Here is a 21236-nt window from a genome sequence, read left to right as displayed (position 1 = left end):
GGGTTGTATTTCATCTGCGCCCCCTCCCGGGATAGTCCCCCATTCTCAGAGCCGCCCGCACCCCTTGCCGGAGCCTGGCTGATCACCGTGTGGTGCGCTTCCCGCAGGTCCCCCAGTCTGCGTGGGGATGAACATCGACATCGCCAGCATCGACATGGTTTCTGAAGTCAACATGGTGAGTGCCTGCCCTTCCCAAGGCTGTCTCAGAGCTCCTACCCTGCTGTCTGGGCCCGCTGGCGTCCACAGTGCTGGGCCAGAGGCCTCCGGAACCCGGCGGAGTTTCCTGGGCCCGGGAAGGGAGCCGCGCTCCTGGGCGCGGGCCTTTTGCTAACCCGGCTCTCTCCACATGCTGAGTGTGTATGGGGGTGTTGCAGGCGTTGGAGCCTTGCGGAGGGCGCACCCTGCCTGCAGAAGGGGTCCCGGGCTGGCCTAGAGCCCTGCTCTCACGGCCGCCCTCGTGCTCAGAGCTCCTCCAGCGGGCTGTCAACTGGTCGCTAGGCTTGCCTAGTGCCGTCTAGCCTCCTTAGCAACAGGCGCTGGGGAACCGGGGAGTGAGGCGAGATGTGGGGGTGGCTCGTATATTCTAGGTAAGAGGTACTTAAGGTTTCCTTTGTTGTCATTTGGAAAGAAATACTGGTAGCTTGAGAGGAGGAGGGGAGGTGTGTGGAGGGGTGGCTTGTGTATACTAGGTGTGACTCAGGTCAGTTCATCGGTCTCAGCTTCTTTCCTAAATTAGGCAGGCTTCTGAACCCTGAGAACCTGCCTTCCGCTCTGCGGGTCGCTGTCCAGGGTGCTGACGGAGCCCTGCCTACCCAGAGAAGGAGAGGGCCCGAGCTGCAGGCCTTCTCTAGAAAGGGGCAGCTTTGCCAGGAGAGTCCAAGACTAGTGTTCTGTGTGTCACTTAGGGCTTATGTGAATGCTGGCAGGATTCATTATTCTGACCTGTGGAAAGCAGAGGTCAGTATTCTGAGGTGCAGAGAGTGTCAGAGACTTTTGCCCACAAAGCTTTTTAGGGCACCAGGGAATGATGAGACAAATGACCCCTTTCATTTGTTACTTGAGCTGAAATGAGATTTGAAAACAGGTTTGATTTTTGTGCTGAGTGGAACTTTAGAAATCCTAAGAATAAGCATTTGGAGAAAAATATTGGAAGAAACCATTGACAACTTTTCTTTTGAACATGCAACACTGAGAATATGAGGCATGGTTTTAGAGAATATGAGGCATAGGTTTCTCAACTCTGATGTACGTCAATATCACTTGGGGGCAAACTTGTTTTTAAATGCATGCTCTCTGTTTCTTCACTCCAAGGGATTATGATCTAGCTGGGCCAAAGTAGAGTTTTCAGGTCCCAGCATTTAAAACTGGTGCTTCAGATTATTTTGAAGCTGGTATTTCATGCACAGTATTTTGAGAAATATTGCAATAAGTTATAAAAATATGAATGCATTAAAATAAACTAAAGGTGTTATTTTATATGGACTTTAATGAAATGTATTTTAAAATGTATACAACTGAGGATTTCACAGGATGAAGTTTTTGACTACATTAAAATATTTTCATCACATTTTCACTTTTAATCTGAATTTGAAAAAAAATAGTGTGAGGGGCTTGGGATGTAGCTCCGTGGCAGAGCACTTGCCTAGTATGAACAAGGTCCTGAGTTCCATCTCCAGCACTGAAAAAAAAGAAAAAAAAAAGTTTGTTTTGTAAAGTATACCACTTAGGACATTTATATATGAAGGCAGTATGAGTATTAGCAAAACACATGGAAAGAATGTTGCTGACTTTCATTAAAATTTAACATTATGTATATTTCACTCATTGATAATTTTATGAAAATAATTCTGTTCAAAAGACATGCTTTATTATCTTAAGGGAACAAATTTTTTATATTTAAGATTCAGTCTCTCAAAACTGGTTTTCTTAATTGGGGACATCAAATTCTCTAGAGAAGAAAATTTAACACAATAGTTAATGGATATTTAGTGGATTTTTCTATCAAAAATTATTATATTGAATGTGATGGAAGAGAAAACGTATTGAGTGACTCTTTAAGAACCCTATACAATATTAAAACAACCAGAAGAATAGCGGGAATATATTATTGCAGACCATTACACATTCTGTGTTACTTTTAAAACTTAGCTATCCATTTGCTCTGGTATTGTGCTGATAGTTGGTACATTTAAAAACTTTATTATTTTTGCCTTAATTTATGTTCCATGAATCAATGTGTTCCTATTTTCTATGGGCTCAATAATTTGAAGACAAATTCAACATACAGGCCATGATATTGAATAGTCTTTAAGTATATATCCTATAGCAATCCCAATGCATAGCATAGCTGTGGTATTCTTGCATTCATTTTTTTCTCTTGCATTCTCATGGTAGTATTCTTTTTTCTGTCTCTGTAAACATAAAATAATTGTAGACAAAAATTGAGGATTAATGGGATTGGATACTGTAGGCTTTTGGAAAGATGTGACTGAAAGCCATTTGAAATGTGTTCTTCCTCCAAGAAGCAGATTAATCAATACTAAGCTGTAGAAAATTCTGATTTTCCTTAATATATTTGTGTCTGATAATGGCTGTTATTTAACCTATTATTACAGGAACTTCAAAGGTAGCAATTGTTGAGTGTTACTTTGGGAGTCACATTTTATAGGGAAAGGACAGAATATTTGAGTGTAAGATTAGAACTACCACTCAATCACAGTCCTTTGAAAACAAATTGTTTTATTAGGTTTTATAATTACACTAGTCATTACAAAAATTGTTATAAGTTATGGATAAAGAAATGGTCACTAAATAAGATATGATTTTCCTTTAAGGGTTTTGTAACAAAAGTAGGATAGTAGGAGATGAGAAATCCCATTCTATTAGAAGAACAGATGAAAGTAGCAGGAGAGAGAGAGAGAGAGAGAGAGGGGGGGGGGGGAGATTTGGGTACACTGTATACCTTCNGATGAGAATCCATCTAATTCATGAGTAATAGATGAAAGTAGAGAGAGAGAGAGAGAGAGAGAGACGGGGGGGGGGGAACTTGGAGGAGAGAAGTCTTGGGAGAAGTTATTTTGATGTTGAAATCTTTTGTGAAACAAAGTATATTTAAATTGGATGAGGGAGATGAATAGCATTCTGAGACTGTCATAGGAGGAGGAAAGAAAACAGTAAAGATATAGATGGATGAATGGGCAGGATCAAACTCTGAATGGGATAATTAAGAGAAGCAATGGGGAAAATACGACAGACCTATGTACACCTGAGCCTTTCTCCATGATGCAAAAGAATTCAGATGATAATTTTTGGAAAATAAGAAGAATACAAATGGTAAACGTTCTTAAGCAGTGATTGATAAAATTTTGGATGTGCTTTTTAAGATGAATGTTTTGGCCAACATGTAAATTTAGACAGAGGAGTAACAATGGCAAAATTTAAAAAAATTATGGATAAATGATCATGGAAGTGATATTGGGGATCAAATCGAGGGCCTCCTGCCTTCGAGGCAAGTGCTGTACCATTGAGTGACATCTCCAAACCCCATAAATAAATTTTTGAGAATCCTTTATAATGAAATTTTTAAAAGTCAAAGGTTTCAAATAAAGAAACTGAAAAGCATATGTATTTCAAATAGGAGAAATATGCATAAGCTTGTTCTTGAGATTTTGGGGGGTGATTGCAAAGAAGGACAACAAATTTTGCACAATAGTAATAGTGCTGCTTTTTTCTTTAAATAACTATAATATGCATTCTTTCTAGTAGTGCCCACAGATGATGCCTCTCATCTTAAATAACAAATAGAGAGGTAAATTATATATATGCATGTATATCTCATCATTCATTTTGGTGTTTTGTAAAAACAACATAAGAATGGATTTGAATATTTTAGTATACAGCATTGGTTTTGCCATAGCTTGTTTCGTGGATAGTGGACGTATTTCACATTTCCATGTTTTTCTAAATCTTACAATTCTCCTTTTCATGCTCTTCTTTTTAATTAGCTGACCTAACAGTGATCAAAAACCATTTTGTTTTACATAACCTATCTTGTTTCTCTTAGTGAGTGCCTATTTGAAAATTTCTGGTAATCTTTTAAAATTATGCATGGTTACATAATTATTGAGATTTAGTCCATAGATTTTAAGTGAAATTGTGTATGTGAAAGTACATTGTCTCCTGAAAATTACTGTATATTCCTGTTGTAATTTTGGTGCTTAGCAGTAGTCCTAGTGTATAAGAAACACATGTTGGATATACAGATGGAAAGATGAACCAGTGTATGAAGATTATTGAAAAATACAGGATACATAAGGAAATATTGAAAAAAAACAGAAAAACTTAAACATGATATTTTAAAATGAGTTCTTTGTTATTTATTAGAATGAATCATTGATTTGTTAATTCAGAGCAGAAGCTACATGTACTTACTTTTTGCTTCATTAACTATAAAGCATTGGGGACATAAAACTAGATTTAAACTCTAGTAATATTAATTCTAATTTCTATGATTTAACTAGCACTTTGTTATTACTTATATTTAATTACTCCATTAAAATTTACTCAATTCTAATGAAAATGTAACTACAGGATTATTTTTTCCTGATTTCATGCACATAAATTATAAATTGCCATCCATTTTTTAAAATTAGCATTCCTTTAAGCAACAACTAATGTGTATGTTTAGTTATTATGAGCTGTATTCATCCATTATGCTAGTTCTATTTAATTCATTTTTCACTTGTTGCATATTCTTCTCATAAAATCCATATTTTTATGTCAGGTGTGAAAAAAGTGGCACATAAGAGCATAGTTTTAGCACATTTTTGAAATGTTACTTTTTGAAAATAACTTTGGAGTACATCATTGTTGAATGGATATAATCTACTCATGTACAAAATCGTATACACCTGGGCCGGTGTATGCATTTATGCTGTCATTTTATGTCTTTGTCCTTTTCTGAAGGGAGGAAAACTCAGAGAGAGGTTCTTGACTACAGTAAGCTAGGATCAGAGATTTGGAGAATTCATCTTTTAGGCATTTTTTTTTTTTTTACTAAATTTACATGAATGAACTTCTCCTTTCCCAGTTCAAAATCTAGAGGTTTCTTTGCCATTAGTGAATGCGCGAATGAGAGCCCAGCCTGTCCAGCACCTACCCAGGTTCTCAGGCAGGAGGTGCTGAATGTCAGCACCAGGTGGTGTACTTAAGAAAATAGTCTAGGACTAGAGCTATGGGTTCTATTTCCAAGTCTATGGCAATGTTTAGCCTTAGGCAGGTAACTTGATCATCAGTAATTCCTCTGCAGGCTCCCAATCACTCATGGCATGTGTGCAGATACTAAAGCCCTACCACAAAGGGATTAGCGCTACAGAGAAAATCACAGTAAAGACAACAACAGGATCCCACTTTAGAAAGTCTTTCTTCACTGATTTCTTCCATAGAGGTATGAACATTTTCAGAGTTTGCATATGAATTGTTATTAGCAATTTAAAAGAAGGAAATGTGCTTATGCTTTTATTATAAAGCAAGCTGGGGGATGACTCAGCAGAAAGGAAGAACATTTTGCTGACCCAGTTGGGGGTTGGAAAACTGCTTACATGGAAGGTGCTCCTGGGATAAGGTCCATAGTGTGTGTGTGGTGTTTGGTTCCAGGTTGCTGCATTTGGGAGGTAAAGTTGTTTATTGAGGACATTACTTTTCACTGTCAGTATGTTTCATGCATAAGTTATGATCATACATCAATGCTGGGGCACTGATAAGAAAGCATATAATGAACTTTAGAGATGGATGACAACAATACCTTACATAATATGCTCTTTATGAAGAGAGGTTTGTGTTTAATATTAGAAAAAATGGTATAGAGAGCCCAAAGCAAATGCTTTTTGTATTTCCCCTAAGGGAGGTTGTAAAGCTTATGTTGTTACATCTCTTAAAAAAATGAATCTTACAATTTATTGCCCCGTTGCAGATGCCCTCTTTCTTGAGCCTGTGTGGGGCTCAGCTCAGGATTCTTATGTGTTGCACATAGAAGACACTCAGGAAGTTTTTAGTTTGAATTGATGGTGCAAATCTGCTTATTTACATGTAGTTAAAGAACAGTTAAATCTGATAGCAGATTCAGTTTCATTTGAGAAATTAGGACCAACTTCTGCTTTCAACTCCAATGTTTGGTCTTTCAACTCCAATGTTGTTTAGACAAAAATACATTGTTTATATTTCCTTAGATGATGGTAAATAAAAGGAGTTAGAAAAATAATTGTGCTTCTTGGGCTACTTGACAAAGGAAGGCAGCTTATAAATTTGGTGCTTGTTTAAATGAAAAATGGCATAGATGATAATAAAGAGAGTTGTGTTCTTTTCATTAAATGTGTGTTATAGAAACCAAAGAAATGCAAAGGTTAAGATGGCAAGTGTAGAATACTGCTGGTTGTCTATCTTGGAATTAAAGGCTCAAATTTAGGACAGTAGACCTCATGGTATTCATACAGCAAGATGGATTCAATACTTGATTTTCTAGCCTGTTATCTGTGATATAGCTCTCCTTCCACAGGGAAGGGAACACTTTTATTAAAAGTGTGGCTCTGTGTCTTAGAGTGCATACTGATTTTTGCATTTTGAAGAGTACCAAACATTTTGAGTAAATAAATGAAGCCAACCAAGCATTTGAAATCTTTTAAATTATTTTATAATACGCATCGAAGTGTAACTTAGTGAGGTGGTAACTGGACGTTTTGCACACTGTTTAGTAATTTTTAACATGCTGCAGGTATTATGTCATATTTGATTATCAAGCCTGATGATCCATCTGGTTAAGTAGGAAATACAGGTATTAACCACATCTCCATTTTTTCAGATGAGAAAAGAGGCTCAGGAATAGAGCAGATATTCTCACTCTCACTAAGTGGCACAGATGTGATATTTTCATCACATCATCTTGCTAGCAGATGACAGAGATGCTCTCTCAGGGTTTCAAGGGATTTTATCTTGTTCTATGATTTTCATACTACCTAAATTAGATCCCTCTTTTGTACTTCCCCATGAACCTTATTCTTTCCTTATAACATTTATTGCAGTTGTAAATTATTTGGGTGGATGTATTTGCTCAATCTTTCCATTTCTTTCCTCATTAGACCAAAAGATGTAAGAGGCAGGGCTGTGTCTATGAGCAGTACTCACATAATGCCTCTCATTGATAGGTACCTATTAGATTTTTGTCGAGAAAGAATATGAATGAAGAGTAAATGAATAAACATAAATGCATGAATAGATATATAAATTTACAGTGAAATATTTTCACAACTAAGAATTTGGACTAAAGACTGAGAAGAGTCTTACACTCTAAATATGATGTAATCAATTTTACTTCAGGAGACTTAATTCAAACAGAATTTGAATAATTGTACCCACTATCATACCTTTAACTCTATAATATTCAGTAGCTGTTTCCTTCTTCACTGGGGAGTTTTATTCTGATTTTAAAGCAGGAAAAAGAGTAAAATATTGCAGTGGTCCTATAAAATTTTGCTGATGTAAGGGTTGGTGTGGATATTCTAAACATCAACCACTGGTACTTTTTTTTTAAATTCAGAATTTTGTGTTTACTTGAAAAACATATGTGGGTTGAGCCTTTCTATATTATAGGGAAGTTCTTATTGCTCTTTTCATACGAGTTCACTGGGTTCTGTGTTTCCTTTCCATTGTCCCATAAGCAATACAGTGGAGCTATGGTATTTTTCAATTATTTGCTAGTTTTACAGTGTTTTATTTCTGGGCCATTTATCCTAGCCATATAAGAATATTCTATATGAATATAAGAATATTCTCTAACTGCAAAATTTGGAAAAATAGGAATATGATAGATCTTATGTGTTGGTGATTTGTTCTGTGCTATCATCCAGGACAGAGTTAGCCTGTGATCTGTTTGGCTTGGGGACAGAGATTTCCCTTATATCTTGGTTTTCAGGAGACCATATTAAATAGAATCCATCGTAAGTATTAAATACTGTTTTTCTCTGTCTTTTTTTTTTTTTTTTGTGGTACTGGGGACTGAGCCTCATGTGTGGCAGGCAAGCACTTTATGATTGAGGTATTTCCCTAGCCTTTACTCTTTGTACTTTCCAGTGAATTTAAGTATCACATGGAAGCATTTAAAACAATTAAAATCTGAGCATATATGATGTTAACATTCTTATTCAGGGTGAGTAAAAATAACATTAAGACATGAAAACATCACATCTCTTTAAATGCCCTAATTTGTGCTTTATTCAGTTTGAAAGAGGATGCAGATTCTATTGATTACATCATCATATTTTATCCCAGTTGTACAATAAGATAATTCCTTTTATGTAAGAACTTTGAAAAATCTACATGCTTTGATTCATGATCTGAAAACCATTTGCCTTATTTTATTTCATATTAGTTGTAAAGGATAAAAAATAGGCTGATTTAAAGTTACATAGCCCTGATTGTGTTTGATACCTATATAGAAAATATTTGTTAATTATTTGAATACCACAAAAATGTTCCTTTAAAATTTAATTTTAAAAAGTCTTTATGATTGGTAATTTAAATGGATATAAGGAACAAGTTTTCTAGGTCACCCACTATTTCATTGTGTGTGTATGTGTGTGTGTGTGTGTGTGTGTATGAATATCAATCTATCCAGACCAAAGATTGTAAAAGAAACAACAATTTGGGTAATTTCTTGTAATATTATTAATTGTTTGCCAGTCATGCTGATTCTGAATATCCATCTAAGATACAAGCTCCTTTGTCAGGTCAAAAGTAGACTAGAGGATTTTCTGAGTAAATATATGTTAAATGAGTTTGTGAAACAATTTACCCTTGCCATAAAGCTATTGTATTGCAGAGATTTCATTATTTGGGTGTGTGTTTAACCTGTAAAATTAATCGTAACTTGAAACATGAGGATCTCTGTGAACTTGTCACACAAAAGCATCTGAATTATGGAAAACAGTTTCATCTCTGTTATCCAAAATGATGAACCTCTAAGGTTTTGAGCTATTGCAAGGATCCCAGAGCTATGTTCTCTCTAAGCACACTTTCTCACCATTGATGTAGGGTCTGCAGAATGCTTTGCCTTTCCAAAACAGTATACATGTTAGAAAAAGGTTGGAGATAAATGTTGGAAGAGCGAACTGATTGTACTAATTCCTTTTTATGCTGTTGAATATTGTACAGAAAATTCACTGTTATGAGGGCGTATTTGAATGTGCCTTTGAATGAGTTTTCATTTCTGAATCCTTTCTTTGTTTTGGCCTTGGGCACCAAAGTTCCTTGTGAGAATGCCATTTCTTGTGGTACATGTTAAAATAATGGTTGTTTAAGAAAACTGTTCTATAGAAGGTTAGTGTGTGCTCCTTAATCAAAGTGTTTCTGCTCTAATAATATTGGAAATCATGTTAAAGAGATAAAATTATTTTCCTTGCTTTAGGAATTGTCAGGACCTTTAATATGCTAACGATTTTGTAAATCTTCATTAGAAAGGTAAAGAATTCAACATTTTCCAGATATGTTTGACTGGAGGGATGGGACTTTATTGACATCTCCCCCTTCCTCCTTCTTTTTCTTCCTCCTTCTTTTTCTTCCTCCTTCACTCCTTTCTTTTTCTTTTTTTCTGGGATGCCAGAGATTGAAACAGGTCCTGGTGCATACCAGCCAAGTGGGCTGCATCCCCAGCCAAACAGATTAATTTGGGGAACAAAATACAGCTTCTTAAGGCTGTTGGGCTTCAGTATTTTATAGATAGAAGTATTGGAAACCTAGAAATTACTTCTGGGGCTGAGCAGGGGGAGCTGGCGGTGTTCTGATGTTGCATTCCACTAAGGAAAGTCTCCTTCTATTTTTGGACATATCATATTTCACATTCAGTTTTTATGATATTTATAGGGTTGTGTATATAAGTTACGGTTTGAATGTGTCTCCTGGAGTTCATATGTTGGAGTTTAATCTTTAAGGCATTAGTGTTAGTGGTGGAACCTTGAAAAGGTGATTAGAATTAATTATTTTATAGCAGGAATTGGTTCAGGATAAAAGGATGAGTTCCGTCTCCCCTCCTTTCCCTCTCCTCTCTTTTACTTTTCTCTCCCCTTCCTTCATTCTCCATGAAACGACACAGCAAGAAGGTCCTTCTAGATGCAGGTCCCTTGATCCACTGTGCACCTGTACAGGGCTCAGGATTTTTCACACCTGGTAATAATGGGCAAATAAATTGATGTTGATTCAGAAATGTAAAGAAATTTAAAAATCTTAATTGCAATTGTCTTGTTTGTGTATTTGTTTTTCACAATTTAGAAGCACAGACTACTGGTTTTAAAAATGTGGTTTAGGGCCTGGGCATGTGGCTCAGTGGCATAGTGTTTGCTTAGCATGCTTGAGGCCCTGGGTTGAATCCCTAGCACAGGTGGAAAAACAAAAAGAAAAAAAGGCAGTTTTTGTTTTGGAAACATAATGCTCATCTGTCTGTCGGTCTATCTCTTTATCTATTTATGTATTTATGACTATCTATCATTTCTCTTTCCTTTTCTCCTATGGCACATGTCTTTGTTAGCATTATATCATATTGCTGCAAAGCTTATCTTTATTTATCCATGTTTGAGATTTTACTTTATCACATTAACTGTTTGGAGTTTTAATTATCTAGGAAATTTCCTCCACATTTGAGGGTATTTCGCCTTTAGAAACCTTAGAGAGTTTAACGTGCAAGATTGCCCTCTGCAGTGGAAAAACTTAGTATTCAGAGTACTTAAATCCCAGGGAAGATTTGCATGAACTTTGGTGAGGCATTCATACTCTGGGACTCCCAATTTGATCATCTCCTTTAATGAAGATTCTGGAATGTATATTCTCTAAGTTACCTTCCAGTTCAGATTTTGTGTTTTTTAAAGTTGGTGAGAAGTTTGAAACATAGGGAATCTTCTATTTGCCTTTCACATAGTGCTACTTTTTGTCATTTCATACCACCTGTAGTTTAATTAGTTATCCAAGTAGTGATGAGCAGCATCGAGCTACTCTAATTTGGCAGTTTGTAAATTTGTACTTGAAGGATGGCCAGTGTGAAATCTGGGAGCCATTTTTTTTTGTCAGTCAATCTATGCTGTGTGCTGTGAGCCTCAGACATTTTGTATATAAGCAGCTGGGGTTTAAAATATGCATCCAGGATGATTAATTTTCAGGTTTCAAACATAGCAGTGTTAATTATGTTTTGGTCTGAATTGAGAATTATTAATTCGTGACTGAAACCTGAAGTGGACTATTACAATGCTTCTTTTGTATCCAAAGGATAACCTTTCTGTTATCACTTGAGAACCACACAAAATCTGGAGATGTCTGAATCAATGCTACTCAGTGCCAAATTACCCATATTCAAATTTTAAAAAGTTCTACATAAATTTAATTCATGTATCATTTTATAATCTTCTGTGGTATATCAGTATTATCATAAAACTTCATCATTTTAATAGTTCATAAACTAGTCCAAAACAAAAGACATGGACTTGTGGTTGTCATCTAGACTGTCACATTTGACCAGGATGGCTATCCTGCATTTAAGAAGATAACAGCTTAGACCTCAAAGGTAAAATTTGCATATTACAACATCTCTACACAAAATAAAGTTTTACTATGTTCTAATAATTTTTTGGTCTGAATAAAAAAATAATTCCATATATATAAGATGGAAACAGTTACCATTGTGGGTGTGAGGATGAGATTTTGGCTTGACTGTACTAGATATATGCAAAGAGATAAGTAAAATTGTTTAATTTTATTTGTTAAGAAGAAAATGTGGATGTACGAATTCTTACATGATTAGGAAACTACCTATTTAGGATTATGTAGATGAGAATGCATAATGTGATCCAAACTTGGAAGTAGTCAGTGACCTCCCCCAAATAATAATGATTATGACAATAATAATGTTTTCAAAGTGTTTAGCTCTTATTGTGCTTTTTGATTGTAGATGAAATCCTGCTAATAGTGGATTGTAATATCTTGATAGAGGAATATTTAGCACAATCTAAAGAGAGTAAATGAGTAGTTTCCTAATATAGGTCTTTGAAATAATTTGTCTAAAGAATCCCCCATATATACTCATATATGTGGTACTCAAAGTTTCTCTCAGAAGAAGGAGGGGTATGACTGATGCTTTAAAGTTCAGACATTAAAAGAAGCAGGCATCTTTTTCTAAGGGTAACTGAATTAGCACACCTAGGGTAGAGCCAACTCTTAGAATCCGTGGGTGGGTACAGATCACAGCAATTGGCTGGTTTACAGAGATAAAGGGAAAAGGTCAATTAAAGGAGCAGATGCCCTGTGTGCCCTGCTCCCCACCTGAATGACTTTTATCTCTCATTAAGAGATAAGCAGTGATGATTTTGCCTGCTAGTTTTGTCACTGGAGGTGGTCTGAGGAGGTCTCTGACAGAGGAAGCTTAATTCAGGATGTTTGGGTCCTTGACAAATAGTGTAGAAAAGAATTTCTAGATGTGTCAGATATAGAGGCACAGAGGCTATCTGCATGCCTACCTTCGTTTCTCTCTCCAAGTTGGATACTTTAAGAGGCAATTTGTTTCAACATTATTTTCTCCTTTCATTCCTTCTCTCAGTTTCTAAAACAATTAAGGGAAAATTGTATTTATTTTCTCACATCCCTTAGAAGACAGCAGATGGAATTTGTTAAACAAAGACTGACAGGATAGCAAGCATCTATTAATTGACATCAAACCTCCTGGTATATCTACTTTGGCACAAGACTGAACTTGATTATGCAATGATGTACAAACAGCTCAAAACTTGCTCATGTGACAGTGTTAACAGAATCCTCCATTTAACCAGTGGAGGGACTCAGAAATCAGTCTGTCATATTACTGAGCTAATTTCTGTGTCTATTATCAGAAAGCTGAGTGTTTCTACATCACACTTCTATGAAGACTGATTTGTTGTGGTTACCTGTTTATAATGAAAATTGTGGAAACAACAACAATCACAACAAAACTCCAAAATTAAAAAAAAAAGCATGATATAATTTCACTATACTGTTGAGACTTTTGGGATGGTAGAAAAGTGGGGCAGAAAAGACTGGTTTGGGGAATATGTATGGAAAGACACTATTTTTGTTGCTTCAGAGTGAAGTACTGTTAGTAATTCACTCTTATTCTAACAGATTGGTCTGAAATAGGCTGTATGCACCAGCACCTTGTTATTTTGTAGGTTCACACTGGAAATAGCTGGAAGGAAGCAAAGCACTTTTTTCTAATTTTCAAAAATAACTGGTATCACTTAGTAATTAGGTCTAGTTTTTCCTTTATGACTTGATTTTTTAATATAACTGCTCTATGTTGAGAAGCGTGCTCTTGTGCTGCTCCTCTCCTTCATCCTAAAACTGTAGATTTAAGAAGTGGCTTAAGTAATATGTAATTGCTCTTATAACCAGGAGGGGCCCTGAATCATAAATCCAAATGATGATACTTGTGATTTTCCATGTTTCTCTGATTAAGTGCACCTGTATAGATGGTGCCTAGATCACTGCAGACTTGCCACATGGATGAGTTCTCATGGACACAAACAATCATTGAAGAAACACATGAAGAGGATGCTTGATGTTAGCCCAGGAGTGAGTGAGCAATCAGTGAGCCAACTGAAGAATGTATGAGGAATTAAAAAGGGGGAGAAACTTACAGACATTTGGGCATGGAGATGAGAGATATACATTTAGCCATTTCTGATAGTGCTTTGCAAAGATCTTGGGAGAAAAATGGAAAAGTTCATTTGGGATGCTATAACAAAAGACCATAAACTTGGTGGCTTTTCAACAACAGAAATTCACTACACATAGGTCTGAAGGTGAAGGTGTGGACAGAGTCTCTGTCTGGTAAGATTTCCTCATTCATGGACAGAGCCTCCTGTGTCTCCACATGGCAAAAGGGACCAGATAGCTCTTGGTTCCTGTCCGAAAAGGTCACTCATTCCATTTATGAAGGATCCCATCATGATATAGACATCTTCCAAAGACCCCACTTCCCAATACCATCATTTTGAGACCTGACCTCTCAAAGCCCGCGAATGAATTTCAGAGGGTAAGGCACACAATCATTCAAACCAGAAGACTAGAAGGAATGGAAATGACTTAAGGGAGCTATGGATGGAATAAAAGTAGAAAAAAATGGTACAATTATTATAACCAACAGGGGCTTTATTTCCTTAAGTATGTGGAATACTGGAATATCTTACCACATTTATTTAGAAAGTAGAGTTACAGTTGTACTTATGTGTCCATGGGGGTTTAGTTCTAGGAGCCCTACAGATACCAAAATCCATGGATGCTCAAGTTCTTTATATAAAATGGTGTAGTATTTGCATATAGCCTACATGCATCGTCCTATATACTTAAAAATGTGTCCAGATTACTCATAATACTTAATACAACACAAAGGATCTGTAAATAGTAGTTACAGTATATTGCTGGGTATATTGCTGGACAAGCAAAATATATGTATGTGTGTGGTTACAGATGCAAATTTTTACCCCTGAATATTTACCATCTGTGGTTGGTGGAATCCATGTATTTAACTGTGAACACAGAGGGCCAACTATATGTTAGTTTGTACTTTGCAAATCGTTGTATTCTGTTTTGTTCTGCACTCCTTATGTTTAACCTTGATAAAAGTGGAACTGCTGAGGGTGTTGAACTCCCTGAGACAGAACCTGTTGTGATCCTGGTGGCAAGCACCTCTGGAAGACTCTGGTAAGGAACCTGTGCTGAAATGCCCAGTTGTTTTTAGAGCTGCAAAACTTATGTGATGCTTTGATTCATGTTTGTTTCAGATGTGGTGGGAGGGAAGAAAGTAGGAAAGAGAATGGCTAAATAAAAAGGAAAGCAGAAATCCTCTCTTACCTAGATTTGAACTCTGAATGATCACCACTCCCATGGGTTTTTATACAGTGTACATAGGTGACTTTACAATAGAGTCCCATATTCTTTGACCCTGTATGAGGTGTAGGAACTTTTCCCCCTGTAAAGAATGCTTTTGTGTTTAAGATGTGAAATAAGACCCACCTGGCTGGAGTTGATAAAGTGACCATTTGTGATGAACTTTGGTACTTGCTACACCTTCACTACTTTTACAAAATTGTATTTATTATTATTTTTAAACATTTATTTTTTTAGTTGTAGTTGGACACAATACCTTTATTTATTTATTTTTATGTGGTGCTAAGGATTGAACCCAGGGCCTCCCACGTGCTAGGTGAGCACTCTACAGCTGATCCACAACCCCAGCCCAATTCTGTTTATTATTTTACAAAACTAAAAAAGTTATTTTCCCATCAAGGAAATTTAGAATATATAGAGAATATATAGAGAGGATTTCTGCCTTCATTTTTACTCAGCTGTTCTCCTTTGTGCTTTCCTCCTTCCCACTACATCTGAGCCAAGCATGTACCAAAGCATCATGTAAGTTTTGCAACTCTGCAAACACCTGGGCATTTCAGCACAGGATCTATTTCTTTAAGTTTTTCATGTACATGTAGTATACATGTAATATTAATACACTGCAGACACAAGTTACTATTGTTAATACTTTTTAATGTAGCTTTATATTTTAGAGACTCCCTGTCTATTGAATACATTTTACAAGTATTTTAAAAGCTATATAGTATTTTCTCTTTCTTTCTTTTTCTTTTTTTGGTACTGTGGATGAAACCCAGGGGTGCTTTAACCACTGAGATATACCCCCCCCAGTCTTTTTTATTTTTTATTTTGAGATAGGGTCTCACTAAATTATTTAAGGCTTTGCTGAATTGCTTGGCTGGCCTTGAACTTGTGATTCTCCTGCCTCAGCCTCCTGAGTCACTAGGATTACAGGCATTTGCCACCATGCATGGCCTCATATAGTATTGTTACATAGTTGAAGAATATATTCTACATAATTTTTTCTTATGGTTAGTTATTTAGGTAATTTTCTCTGATTTGCTAGACTAAGTAATGTTTGGGTGAATGTCCTTGTGCAATGATTATTGTATTATAGATCATATCATGAGATATATTTCATTATTCAAAACATTGAATCAAATGATATGAAATCTTAAAGGTTTTTGACACATGTAACTAAGAAACTTTTAAGACAAGATCTCTCTATTTGGGCTTCTGTTGAACTGCCTAAAAACAGTCTACATCTATAATTCTGGAGTAGAATACTGTTGAATTCTATAGCCCAACAACTGTTAAGATTTAAAGCTAAAACTGAATAGAATCTCCAAAACATTCTTAATTTTATTATCTCACTGATAATAAAAAATACAAATAATTTGATTTTATACTACAATTGGATTTATCTTAACCTTATCTTTGGCATTCTGACAGGTGTAAGCAGCAGAGTACACAAGTTAAAGTCAACAACTGAAGAAGAGTTAATGCAAATTCCGGAAATAAATTTTACACAAGAAAATAAGAATTTCCTTGGAAGTCAGGCCTAAAAAGTTGGAAAAAAATTGTTAGGGCTTTGATGTCACAGTTGACCATTTTTATCTAGAGGATTGGATTCTGCCATGACATTGAAATCTTAATTTAATCCCATATTTTATCTCAATAACTGATCCTTTTGGCATTGGAGTAGGTGGGGCAGCTGGTAAATCAGATATAGAGAAACTGAAGACCAGGTCCTGGCATAAGGGTTCATCACCACTATCTACCTCTGGGGGAGAAAGAGGTCCTGGTAGGTGCCATTGTTGTGGTCTTTATCAGGAGTGTGGTGAAGGTGGCTTCCAGTGAGCATGATGATTAACGGGAGATAGTGTTTAACAAACCATTAGTTTACTTTGCCCTACATGAGTAACATTTTAAGGGACAACTTTCCATATAGTTAATGAGAAAATAAAAAGTCACACATCCTTTAATCTGATCCAAAAATTGGTCCACTGATGCAGAGAAAAAAAATGTTAAGTGCCCATTAACATTTAATTAGAAAGGGAATTTGAATGAAGTTGGATTTTTCCACATTGAGGATGAGATGAATGGGTTACCATTTTTCCTTATTACCCTAAATCTTAATCCTTATATCATGCCTAGAAATAGCATTACATCATTTCCCCCACTTTTTTTTAACATTAAGCTCACACATTTGACCCAAGGTGCTATTATGCTTTTAGAAAACATTTTTTTTTTTTCTAGTGTCACCTTCTCTCTCTCCCATCCTTACCATTATTTCTGCTGGGTTGGAAACTGTAGTTTGAGTTGACCTTAAACACCTGGCTCTGTCTCCTAACCTAGATCACAAGGAAATTCATTTCAAGGACTTCTATCCTTTTAAAATTGTGGGCATTTCAGATCTGTCCAACCTTCAAAAAGATGTCGATGTATGTACCACAAGCAAACTCACCCACTGGAAGAAAATGGTCCCTGACTACAAAATGTCTTCAGAAAATGTTTATTATTTTATTTGCATTGTCTTCATCTCTCATAACATTTTCTGTCTTTAAGACCTTCACTGTGACTTTTCATCTTTCCTGATAGTTGTTGAGCTCAAATTTTGTTTCCCTCAGAAGATGAACAGATAGGCTTAGTTCTCTGCCCTGTAACCCACCACATTTCATCCTCCACATGTTTCCTAGATAAAAATCTCCTTTTCTTCCTATCTGGAATTCATCTTTCTATGCTCCATACTTTGAGTTTTCCTGTATGTACATTTTCTGTATCCTATTTATCATGGTAACTTCCTCTGCATTAGGTCCCTACATTTATAGTCTTTTTCTTTTTGCAGTCCTGTGCATTTAACCCAGGGTCTCATGCATGCTAGGAAAGTACTGTACTACTGAGCAACATCCCTGGCCCTTTCATTTAATATTCACATGGGAAGTAGAGCGTGTGTACTTAAAAGACATACCAGCCCTTCACTTGACCATGCCACTCCTAACTGTTGAATTCTTGTTTTACAGCCATCTTCCTCAGCTATTTCTGGGACCTGTATCAACCCATAGCCCTTGCTTGTGCCCTTCCTCTTGGCTAGGCTTCCTAGAATGTGCCTCATCTTGTTATCCTAAGTATGATTTTCATCACTTTCCTTTTCTCCAAAATATATTTATCTAATCTTGCTTGATAATTTTGGTAATATATAAAGTTTCATCCTTTTCCCCCATGACCCTAATTTGGAGCCCTCAAGTGCAGTAATCTATGATATCTTTATTCTGAAATTCCCCTGTGTTTTGATTTCCCTTTCACAATAATTCTATTCTGTTTTTCCTGTTGTATCTAGGTTAGGAGCCACTGGAAAATGATAAGAATATGAGATGTTAGATATGTCAGTTAGCTTGATTTAATCCATCTGCAATGTATATATACATCAAAATATCCTGTTGTATACCATAAATAAAGTCTATGGTTTATCCATGATTTTTGCATTCTTGGATTCGAACAACTGTGGATCAAAATTATTTGAAGCTGGGCATGGTGGCACATGGCTGCACTCCCAGCTTCTTGGGAGGCAGAGATAGGAGGATTGCAAGTCTGAACTCAGATCATGTCTCAAAAATAAGAAATACAAAAAAGGGGAAGATTTAACTCAGTGGTAGAGTGCTCATGCTTGAGATCCTGGGTTTTATAAAAAAAAATAGCAATTCAAAAATTAAAAAATATAAATTAAAATGCAATTTTGAAACTATTTACATAGAATTTTCCTTGTATTGTGTATTATGAGTAATTTAGAAATGACTTGAACTATGCAGCAGAATGTATGTAGGTTATATACGAATATCACTCCATGCAGATTTCAGAATCCGGAAGGATGGTCTTAGAACTAATCCCCCACAGTTACTGAGGGATGACTTTACATACAACTTTTATTTGTCAATTAAAAAATACACAATTTTTTGAAACCTCTACTCACTGCAGGGAGCAAACGGTGAATGGTTTAGAAGTGATTTTGTAATTGTGCCAGTTGACAGAAAGGATGTCTGTAGACCCCTGTCTGTTTATTCATTGCTCTCTCACCCTAAGTAACTACACTGTTAAAAAAGAACCAGAAGAAAGAGGTAAAGAGACTGAGTATGAAAAAAAACAGGCTCCTGGTCTGCCCATTAAGTGACACGACGTTGTTGAGTGTTTAAAAATGTTTACTTATTGGATGGACTGGGATGCCATCTCAGCTAATGGCTATTGAATATGTACCCCTCCTCCTTGCCAAACAACCACTAAAAGTCATGTTATTTAGTATATCTGAAAACCAGGATGCAGTTGACTGAGTGTGATGTAAGGACATAGCTTTTGTTCCTAAAAAACGAAAATCTGAAATTAGCTAGAGAAGGAACAGACTTAGCAATATGAAACCTAGAGAAGTAAGGATGAAATTTGTGCTCTGACCAAAATTCATTTCCTGGGGTGCTGACTCAACAGCAGCACAAGGCACCCAGGAAAGTAGCAATGAATTAGATACATCATGGGTTATTTTCCACAAGGTGCTTTGAAAATATTGGAATATGATGAAAATTAGGAGCTAAATATCAAGTTTCAGATCAGAAGAAGGAGGTGGAGGGGGTTAGGTTAAGATCCTTAACATTATGACCCTCTATCCTTCTATGTGTATAGAGAGGTGTTTTTTTTTTTTTTTTTTTTTTTAAGGAAGGAAATCCGATCAGTACTGTTATAATGGTTGGGTCTCGTTCCAAGATTTGGAGACTTTGGAACAATGCAGCTCTCCATCTGCAATTGTTCTGGACACATTCCTGTGCATTTCTGGTTTGAATTTCCACAATGAAATTGTTGCCAGTGGATGTTTAAAAGGTTATTATTTTATTTTAAATATTTGATTAACATGAATTGTTAAATGTGGTTTGTTAAGGAAAGGAATCCCATGAGTTCTAGATAGCATTACCATCAAAAAGTGTTCTCCCACCCAGGCTTCTTAAAATGAAGTGTACAAAAGCTTAGATTTGAGAGAACCCTGGAAAACATGCATTATATATGTTTCAACAGTAATAGTTCTTAAATCTTTCCATAATCTAGAAAGGATATGAAAATCTATAGATTTCATTGTTCTTAGATGATAATTGTATTTCATAATGCATAATCTTGGAGGTAAAAAGGGCCAAATACTGCATTGTTATTAGAGGAACTTGCAAAAAATACATAGTTAAATCCTAATGAAACATTTAAAATAAATAAACTTCAAAAAATTGCTGTTATTTCCTGGTATTTCTGAATTCTAATAAGTTCTCAGCAAAAAAAAAAGAAGTAATTTTCTTAATAGCTCAATATCACAGCATTACTTTGACCTCTTTTCTGGTCTGCATTATAGGTTTGTCACATCTGTGACCATTTTGTACCATTTATGAGTTAAGCATTTAATGAAATAAATTCCATCAAAAACTACATCTTCAACTGAATAGAAGTATTTTATTATAAAGCAGATTTTTGTTTTAACTTTACTTAATCAGCAACAGCTTCTTTAAATCTAATGTAAACATATATTTTAGTTAATCTTGATTCATTTGTCTCTCCCTGGTCTGCCTGATTCTTGTTTATTTAATCGAGCATGCCTTAAAGATAGGTACCGTGCCAGCTGGCTCCTTTGCTTAGCACAATGCAAGAAAAAAATTTAAAAACATAATATATCTTTTCATAACAAAAAAAGTTGCTATTTCTATGAATGAGGGCTAAGCCTTCATGTTCCCCGATTGCTAATTGAGGGCTTGGGTTGGATGGATAATGAACACCCACAGATCATCGAAAACCTTATTTTAATAGATAGCATCTACTTCTTCCTTTACTGAATCTCTTCCAGAGTTGCTAATGACTAACAAAAGGGACCCATTTGAATCTGGCTCCTTCTACTTCCCTGCCTTTTTTTCTGGTGGATATGCTAAGTGAGAATACAATCACAAGTTATAAAGGCAGAGGGAAAGATGAGATGGAAAAGAAGAATTAATAGAAATTTAAAAAAAAAATCTAAACAGATTTCCAATTCTGGCCAAAATGGAGTAGTGTACTCCCTCCAAGGCCCTCCTTAAAACAATGGCAACAACAAAAAACATGGACACAGGATGAGCATATTGCCTAATGACATCAGAACTTGAGGAAGGAGGTTATATTGAGTTCTTTCAGTTTGCTTTTTACCTTTCCTATGTCCAAGACTTTGCCCTGGGAAGCAGGTAACCTGGAACTGCTGACAGAGAGAACACAAACAAATACAAAGCTAAAAAAAAAAAAAAAAAAAAAAAAAACCC

At 35.9% G+C, this 21236-nt stretch overlaps 1 protein-coding gene across 1 annotated transcript in view; it reads left to right on the top strand.

Annotated features, from left to right (window-relative positions):
• Nucleotides 1–40: 40 nt before the first annotated feature.
• Gabrb3 (gamma-aminobutyric acid type A receptor subunit beta3) overlaps nt 41–21236 on the top strand; it is a 218903-nt gene continuing 197707 nt past the window's right edge. The window contains exon 1 of the mRNA XM_048793541.1: nt 41–175. Coding sequence (XP_048649498.1) covers nt 128–175 — 48 coding nt within the window. The 5' untranslated portion in view covers nt 41–127. The remainder of the gene's footprint in view (nt 176–21236) is intronic.

The sequence above is a fragment of the Marmota marmota genome, unplaced genomic scaffold (assembly GCF_001458135.2).
Source record: "Marmota marmota marmota unplaced genomic scaffold, marMar, whole genome shotgun sequence".
Classification (NCBI taxonomy): domain Eukaryota; kingdom Metazoa; phylum Chordata; class Mammalia; order Rodentia; family Sciuridae; genus Marmota; species Marmota marmota.
The sequence above is the reverse complement of the archived record's forward strand: the minus strand, read 5'-3'. Positions and strand labels throughout refer to the sequence as shown.